The sequence below is a fragment of the Belonocnema kinseyi genome, chromosome 10, assembly GCF_010883055.1.
Source record: "Belonocnema kinseyi isolate 2016_QV_RU_SX_M_011 chromosome 10, B_treatae_v1, whole genome shotgun sequence".
Lineage (NCBI taxonomy): Eukaryota > Metazoa > Arthropoda > Insecta > Hymenoptera > Cynipidae > Belonocnema > Belonocnema kinseyi.
In genome coordinates, this window is record NC_046666.1 from 61,709,694 (window position 1) to 61,719,083 (window position 9,390).

The 9,390-nt window shown below is 32.2% G+C and overlaps 1 protein-coding gene and 1 long non-coding RNA gene across 3 annotated transcripts in view; one reads left to right on the forward strand and one right to left on the reverse strand.

Moving 5' to 3' along the window:
• Positions 1–9,390, reverse strand: part of LOC117181438 — a 58,948-nt gene that overhangs the window by 16,637 nt on the left and 32,921 nt on the right. The window lies entirely within an intron of this gene.
• LOC117181437 (trypsin-3-like) overlaps positions 7,264–9,390 on the forward strand; it is a 91,916-nt gene continuing 89,789 nt past the window's right edge. Inside the window, exons 1-2 of one of the 2 annotated variants that reach the window (XR_004468121.1) lie at positions 7,264–7,399; positions 7,512–7,584. Coding sequence is in view for 1 of the 2 variants with exons in the window: in XM_033374092.1 (XP_033229983.1) it covers positions 7,390–7,399 (10 nt within the window). In the remaining variant the exon portion in view is untranslated. The remainder of the gene's footprint in view (positions 7,400–7,511; positions 7,585–9,390) is intronic. The other variant, XM_033374092.1, reaches the window with a different exon arrangement.

Consider the following 9,390-nt stretch of genomic DNA (forward strand, 5'->3'; position numbering starts at 1 on the left):
ATCAGCCTTGGAGGAGATTATGTTGAGAAATAAAAACAAAAAATTCTTAAAAACGTTGTTTTTCTTGGTCAGGCCGGAAACTTATCAATCCACCCTCGTATAAAATCAACCCTTCTCTACCATGTATATATGACTTTCTCAAAAATTAATATTTTTGAGAATTTTCCTGTGTCAGTAGAGTTTATGATAATTGGGCTTCTTAAAAATACCTACTCCGATTTTTGGTCCCCAACACTTGACGTTAAAAACCAGTACCTTTTTAACAATCAAACATAATTTTGTGCAAACCAATCTTTTTCGGAATATTACAGTGTGATGATATTTTGTGATTTTGTGATGATATAGTGTATGATATTTTTCGAATTTTACGGTTCAAATGGAGTCTCTGATTTTTGGGCTGTTCAAAAATTCCAAAACCAAGGTCTATTGCATTTTTGATTTTGCAAATTTTTATTTTTTGCAAGGGGGTGGTTTTTTGAAAATGGGGGTAGTTTTATGATTTTTTTCATGAATTTTAGAGCCCAAAATAAGCCCAAAATTCTGGTGTTCTTTGTTTTTTCCGAATTTGATTTTTTATATAGAAGGGGGGGGGGGTTATATTTTGTAGGGGTGGTTTTTGGAAATTGGTTACTGGTGCGTTTAAGAGCCCAAAAGAAGCCCAAAATTCTGTCGTGTTTGATTTCTTTTTCTTTCAATTTTCATATAGTGGAGGTTCTGGCTTGATTCAAGTCAGCACCTCCACTCAAAATTTGAATTTTCACAAAAAGTAGCGGAGCCCAAAAATCGGCAATACAGCCAAAAAAAGCCCAAAATTCTGACATAAAGAAATTTGGGAATTTCGTTTGTGGAGGTGCTAGCTTGATAGACCTGCGTTCCTCGCTTGTCCCGCTTGAGAGAGCACCCCGCACATCCCCCACAGCTCCTCTCATCCATTCCTGCCGCGTGACGTTAATTCCCGGCAACATTAAATGGAGGATCCCTAAATCCAGGTTTGACTGCAGTTCAATATCCAAACAATAAAATGAATGTTTAAAAGAAGTAGTTTAACCTTTAACCAAGTAGTTGAATTTTCAATTAATAATTTGTCCAAGTGAGTGCAGCGAGTCTAAAAAAAAGATTTCGTAGTCATTTAAGACGTTAATTAAGTCGTTTAAACCTTCACCTTTCATACTTTCTCTCCCCTCAATAGACCATTCGCCATCTCTTCCCCAACTTCTTCCTACTATACTTTCCCCTTTCTTCGTTTTTCTTGCTGACATTCTCCTTCCTCTACTTGCCTTCCCCAGGCCTCACTTTTTATCCCTCACTCACTCTCATTTCTAACAATTCCCCCTATTTTTACTTATTTCCCCTTCTTACTCTTTACTGATTTCCCCTAATATGCTTACACTTCATTCCCTCTCACTTCCCATACTTACCCTCACCTCATTTCTTCTAAATTCGCCTACTTCTCCTCCCCCAATTTCCACTTTCGCTTGCTTCTTTCTCACCCCTTCATTTTCGCCTCTCCAAGCTTCCCCTCACTGCCCTTATTTTCCTTCTCTCATTTCCTCTAACTTCTTCCTTACTCATGTCCACTCACTTTCCCTCTGCTTAATTCCCCGAATTTCCTCACTTTATTTCCCCTTACCTTCCATATTTCCTCTTCATTTATCCTCATTTCTCCTCACTTTTATTTCCATAATTTTCCTTAACTTCCCCTAGTACCAATTCATATATTCTTCTCACTTCCTTTTATTTCCTATACTTTCCCTCTCCTAATTTACTCTCCCTTTTTTTATCCACCTTGGAAAAAAGTACGACGGACGGACATTCGACGAAAACTATAAAGGACTTCTGCATAGGGCTACCAATCCCTGAAAACTATATATTTTTATAAAATAATTTATTAATAAAACGTTCGGTTAAGAAAATTAATTCTCGATTAAAAAAGTAGTTTCTAAAAACAGTTCAATCTTTAACCGAATATTAGCATAATTATAAGAAAAACAACAAGAAAAGGGACAAAAGGGAGCAGTTGCTTAAAAAGATGGGAAAAAGAGGAATTTAAAAAAAAAGGGAGGAGTGGGGACCAGAGTGAAGAGTTTGAAATGTTTATTAAGGTGCTTTTCTTGTAAAATAAAATCACTGATTTTCATACTTTCATTCATTTCACCAAATTTGTAGTCTGATTTAAGTCATTTTTAAACGGCTTGTTATACTTATTTCCCGCTCCAATTTTAAAATCAGAATGCTAGCAATGTGGCGCAACTAAGTTTCATAGCAAATCTTCACTTACAATTTGATAAATTGTACTGTTCGAGGACATCACTTCATTCACGGCGGACCTGAGGCAATGGTGATAAGCCTAAGGAATTGTAAAATATAGTCCAATAAAAGTCTGTAGAATGTTGATTAATGCCAAGGATAAGTGCTTTTTTATTGTACGTGAGATGATCAGTAAAAAACTTTTCAGATTCTAGTTTCTGTTCTAGATTAGGCGCAAACTTTTAGAGCATTTTTAAGGTCCTAATTTGTATTATAATTTCAAAATGAGTATCACTCACTTATTATAAAATTTATGATAAAATGTAGGGTCAGCGTGCACTTTGACTATCACAGAGTCAGATTAGATATTAGGATAACACAGGCAGACAATTTGCATTTCTCCTTTAGAAAAAATGTAGAACACTGTGTGGAAAAATCTTTTCATTTAAAGGAACAAAAGTAAAATTTGTGTATAACCCGTGCAGACATATTTGTGGGCGCAGGTCTGGCCTCGATCGGGAAAAATGTGGCCCTGATATGATAATCTATCTAGCGCCAGACCGTAAATGAAATGCCTTACCCGACAGGGCCCAGATCTGGGCATACAAAATGGGAAGCCAATCTGGCCCAGATATGGCCCCTTTAATTTTTTATTTCTATAATTAGTAAAATTTCAAAAGTTTTTTTCATAATATTTTTTTCAGACTTTGTGTTTTATAAGACTTCAATTTTTCAATATTCTACATTATTGAACAGTTTTTATTCTTTGAATTTATCGTTCAGAGTTTGCATTTCGGATATATGATTATGTTTAAAAAAATAATGGTCAAATTTAGAGGTATTACACACACACACACACACATTTGCATTCATAAATAAATTTGAACTATCAATATTTTAAAATCTTTTTAATATTCTTTTGGAATGTCTTTTGTTTGACTAACACAAATTCGGCACGTGGAATAAGATTTTTAAAGTGAGGTTATTTTTTAAAAATAATTAAAATAATTTAATCTATATATATAATTTTTTCATACAATTTAACTCGATTTGTTAAACATTTTGCAGTATTATATATTATTATGACTGAAATAAACGGAAAACAAAATTTTTATAGTTTTTTGGGGGTTTGACCTTAAAAAATTTAATTTGCGGGTATTTTCACTATCATATTCGTAATTAGCGCGTCAAAATACATAGTTATACGAAGTTTCGAATTAATCGGAGGTGAGCGCTTTTCGGAAGTTTATCCTCACCTTCATTGCGGATATAAGAAATCTCACTAGAAATTCTGTGCTTCTGAACTCGCAATGTGCTTTTTGCTTTTGGCATTTTAAGTTCGATGTAAACAAAGCAATATCACGACAACAGAAAACTTGATGTAATCTTGTCGAATCTAACTCGACCCGACGGGGTTCCGATGCGAGCCACACCATCTGCCCCCTTGCGGCCGCACATGGAAAATCCGATCAGGCCCAGATATATATAACATTAAATTTTCATTGTTAGTAACTTTTGCAAACAAAATTTGCTTTAGACCAAAACCTGCGAAAATCTTTTTGATTATAAGGGCTATAATGGAATCGACCCTACAGGGTGAAACTGTCAAACATTTTGTCACCTTCCGTACCATGATTAAGTCGATCCTCCATGATGATCAACACGAACGTCTTGATTTCACTAGTGATGAGAAATAAATAATTATTGTGACTATAGTTTTTTTGGTATTGATTTACATTTTTTTCAGTAACAGTATTGAAAATCAATCGCTACTTTCTTATTTACTCTCCAAATATAGTTACCAAAGTTTTTTTTATGACAACAATCAAAGTTATTACTTTTACAACTATTATATTATTTTCATTATTCAAATTGTGGCGGTGTTTTTTTAACAATTATTTACTACGGCAGGAATCATATTGATCTAGAGAAGGGCTGGATTGAAGGAAACATTTTTCTGCAAATTATTTCTGCTAAAACTAAACAAAGAATAAACACAGTTGCCACATCCCTAATTTACTTGAAAAAAGTGAAAAATTAACCTGTTTAAACCTAAAAATGGACCAAAAATGACTAATGTTCTTTTTAATAAAAAATAATGCAAAAGAATTCGATGAGATTTCTAAGAATTCTACATGAATTCTAACGAATTCAGGATACATTGACGAATTAAACAAAAACCAAAAATTACTAAAATTCGAGTATATACAGAGGAATTTAAAGGAAATAATAATTCGATGAAATTCATGAAAATTCAAGGAATAAAAAATATTATATCCATTAAAGTGAAATTCGAGTATATTTAGAAAAATTTAAGGGAATTCAAAAGATTTTAGAGAGGATTAAAAAATCAAAAGATCTCTAAAGAATTATTCAAACAATTTAAACGAATTCAAGATAAATGAACAAAATATCAAGGTAAATTCTAAATATTCTACTGATTTAAATAAAATTGCCATAAAGTTAAAAATTTTTAAGGGAATTCAAGAGATTTTGATAAAATTCAATAAAATTTGAAAAAATATAATTGAAAAAAAAATTTTAATCAAAAAATCTGCATCAAATTGAGTAAAGTGGGAACGAATAGAATTTAAAGTTAATTCAACAGAATTTAGGTGAATGGAAAAAATAACTTAAAAAATTAAAAAGCAAGGAATTAAAAAAAGATCGAACGATCAAGTGAATTAGAAAAAATGCAGGGCTATGTAAAAAATAAAAATTTTTAAAAACAATTAAAAGGAATTAAACAAAAATTAAGGATAAATTAATAAGAATTCAGGACAAATTTTTGAATGAATTAAAAAAAGATTTAAAAGATTTAAAGTTTTAAACCAAAAAATTTACTGAATCCAGCTAAAGGGCAGTGAATAGAATTAGGAAACTCCCAAAAAAATCATTGAATTCAGTGGATTTTAAGGGAATTTCTGAAAAGTAAGGTTGACTTCAAAGAACTAAAAAAAATTCGTCAAAGTAGGTGCCGAGCGCATACAAGGAAGGCTTTCGTATTCTACTAAGTCTTAACAGAATCTTATGAAAAAATGTTTTTTCATTTTGTAAAAAGAATTTGTTGAAAAAAATTTATTTCCGAAAATTGTTTGGGCAAAAATTATTTTTAAAGAACATGTTTTTCAAAATTTAAACAAAATTTTTTTCAATTTAGTTTGAAAATTTTTTTTTTTAATTTCTTTTACGATGGCAATTGTTGCCGTTTATTTCCTTTGGAATTTAAATCTTTAGCACTTTGACGCTTATGCCTTTTTGGATTGCCAAATGTTGGCTCTTATGCTCTTATGGAATGTCAGACTTTGTCGCTTGTGCTCTTTCGGAATTCCAAACTTAGACTGTCAAGCTCTTTTGCTGTGTCAAATGCGGACACTTACATCCTTTCGGAATTCCAAACTTTGGAGGTTGAGCTCTTCTGCTAAGCCTAATGTTGCCACTTATTCTTTTTTTAATTTCTGAAAATTTGACGCTTATGAGTTTTTGCCGTGCCAAATATTGTGACTTATGTCATTTTTCATATTCAAAATTGAGCGCTTATACTCCTTTGCTTTGCCAAATATTGGCGCTTATGACCTTTTAGACACTTTGAAGCTTATGCCCTCTTGCTATGCCAAATGTTGGAGTTCATGCCCTTTTTATTTTCCAAATATCGGCGCTTACGTCTTTTGTAATTTTAAACTTTGGTGCTTATGCCCTTTTGTACGGCAGAAGGACGGACACCCGACCGAAACTATAAGGGTGTCAGTATAGGGTTACCAAACCGTAGAATTTCAATAAAACTTAGAAATCCATAATTTCTTTGTTTTAATTTATTGTAAGAAGTGACTTAAGTGAATTTATTTTTCTTCCCTTCCATTTTTCTCCATTTGCTGGTGCCAAGGGTATTTATTGAACATGTTTCCAGGGTGAGAAGGGTTAAGATGGTCAGGGGGTGAGGGTAAAGTGTAACGGGGCTTGAGGTAATTAGATAAAAGGGGAGGGTATATCAAAGGTAGCTGAGATAAGTCTTTGCTTTTGGAAGCGACTGACGTGGAGGAGAGAGCGTGGAAGGCAAGCAATGAGGGCTAGCGGGTGAGATTTGATGTATGCTTAAGATGGGTGAATATCTGTAAGAAGAGGTTGAGGAGAAACTGGCGAGTGGATTAATATAAGGTTTTACGGGCTAAGTAAAATATTAGGCGGATGGATGTAAGAAGTGGGTATATGACAGATGAGATTGAGGAGAGCTGAGAAGAATAAGTTGAGGGAGGGAGGGATTTAAGCCTAGAGCAGTTTTGAAGAGTATAGTGGTCAAGAATACCCGAAGGGTGGGAAATTAACGGAAGCAGGGGAATTAATGGACAAGGAAGTAGGGGAAGTTCGGAGAGGGTAAATAGTGGAAGGAAAAATTGAAGAAAGTATGATAAGTGAAGGGACGTAAGGGTAGGTATATTAGAGAGTGGGAGAGTAAAGGGAGAAATATTAGAGGTTGGGGAAAGTAGGTAGAGAGAATTAAGGTGAAGGGTTGCAGGGAAGTGACAATAGGAGAAGGAGAGTAGAAAGAAGAAGATTGAGAGAGAGCAAGGTAAAGTCAGGGAGGCATTAGGGATAATTAGGGGAAGTAGCAGAGTATGTTTATGGGAGGGGGAAGTAGGCTAAAATAGGGGTAGTAGAGGAGGGATAGTATGTGAATGCAAGATTTCAGCGATATAATTAACGTACAAACATGCTATGAAAACCATTTTTGTAAGAGCTCGGCGCTCACATGATAAGATACGAAAATTGTGAAAAGAGTTTTAAGTCAAATATTTTTAAGAATGTTTAAAACGAGTTTTTTTGGTACCTTTGTAATTTGTAACCTGTCTTGGTAACTGGTTCGTGACGACATTTTGACGATGACATACGCGATCACTGATCACCGTTTACGAAGAGCAAGTTTTATGCCGAGTGCGTCTCGTGTGCAGAAGAAGCCGATGATAAAGACTAAATAGTAAAGACTCCAATTCAGTTCTCCGGTGATCTTCATAGACGACAGATCTTTTCTGAGAGAAGGGACTGATAAAAAAAAGTTTTGTATGTGGCTTTATCGGTCGCTCCGAATGTTGTGAAACGGGCGAGATGAAAATCTTTCAAACATGATGTAACCATTAAAATAAAAGCATGACTTGCGGTTGGTAACTTTTAATAAACATGCGCAACCACGTGCCACTCGAGAAAGCGCGAATCGCGAAATAATTTGACATTTAGTTAATTCTCGAAAGCTAAAGTGATTTTTCTTCTAGGTATTAAATCGGTAAAATAAAATTTTTTGGTGTCATGATAGATTTGGATAGTATAACTGTCTTTCAAATTAAGGTAACTGATTTACATATTTATTTAGAAATTGCATGTGAAAACAATTAAACAATTATGCTCACATTTGTTTCAATACGAAAATATTTTTATAAACTTATAAATAAATACATATTTTGTTAATAGTTGAAATCCTAGAATCGCTTTAGGAGCAGGGAGGATTCAAGAGGAGCTGCTATTGTTCTGTTATGATGGGAGAGAGTTAGAAATATGTTAGGCAACATTTTTTTGGATGCAAAAATTTTTGAAAAAATATTAAAAGATTATAAAAGGGTAGGCAGAAGCAAAAAAGAATTTATTTAAATATTTTTCTGAGAAATTTCTGAAAGTTGACGTATCCTACAAGGTCAACCCATAATTTTTGACAAAATATTAAAAATTTTTTTAATAAATTCAAAAATTATTTCGATTTTTTAAGCGCACAGTTTTAGATGACAAATAATAATTTAAAATTTTATTTTAAACAAAATAAGTTTATATAAAGTCATAATTTTTTGAAATATCGACAAAAATGACGTTCTTTTTATGTTTTATTCGTGACATACTTATTTTCAATTTTTTCCAAATGTTTTTCATCAAATTACTCTTTTTCGAGTGAAAGAAACACATTATTATTTATGTGAACCGCAAAGGAATCTTTCTTACATACTTGCGCAAAAGTTACGTTTTTTGTATTTGGTCAATGACATACTTCTTTACAATTTATTTTCAAATGGTTTTCATCAAATTATTCGATTTGCACAGAAGAATCATAGTATTATTTTCATGAATAGTAAAAAAAATTTTAAGATACTTCTTAGGCCACTTGAAAATAGTCAAAAAGTGCAAAATTAGCACCATTTTCAGAATTGTAAAGTTTATATACAAAACAAAAAAAGATATGGGTTAGACATTTTTTTAAAATCAAAAATGGGCAATGATGTTTTAACAAGTATAAAACCGTTGAATTTGGAGTGAAAAAAATTGGCAGATAAAACAGATATCACTCATTTAATTTAAAAACCTGTCGATTTATAATAAAAATTATAAATATGATTTTCTAAATTTAAGAACTTTAAATTAGATTAAAATCAAATTTAAAATCTTATTTAACGTTCAATAAATAAGTAAATGTGCAGAAATCCTAAAAATAAAAACAAGAATCACATTATATCACAATTAATCACATCAATATGATTTTCAAATAGTAATTCCTAATACACTGGAAAAATATGATTAGTAATAAAAATAAAAATTTTTATTTTCAAATGAAGGTAATTAATCCTTCAGTTTTTCACGAGTAAGTAATCTCTAATATTTTTAATAATACGAATATGTTTCTAATTGCCTGAATTTGATAGACTAACATTACTTGAAGATAATTTTTTATCATTTTCATTATTTTCAGATTATTCTTCCTTATTTTGTCAGTGATTTGTTTCATGTTATAAACGATTTGGAAAAAATTTCGATTTGAAAAATTATTATCAATAATATAAACAAATGTTTATACTAGGTATGTTTTAACAATAAATTATATGATAATTACACAGGCCAACAATTCTCAGAACCAGAGACCAGACCTACTATACCCGAAGGTTTTTGCTGCGCTGAATCCGAATCTGACCTCAGAAAAATTCCATCACCCTCAGTTTTCGAGATATTCTAACCTAAATGGGTCAAAAACCCGTTATTTTGATGTGTTCGAGGCCCCGTAACATTGCGAAAATTTTTTTTTCACAAACTGACAATAGCATCGTAAAGAACTACTCTTTACCTTCAAAATGCGATGCCTAACTTTTTGATAAGATTTTTCATAGCCGAGATATG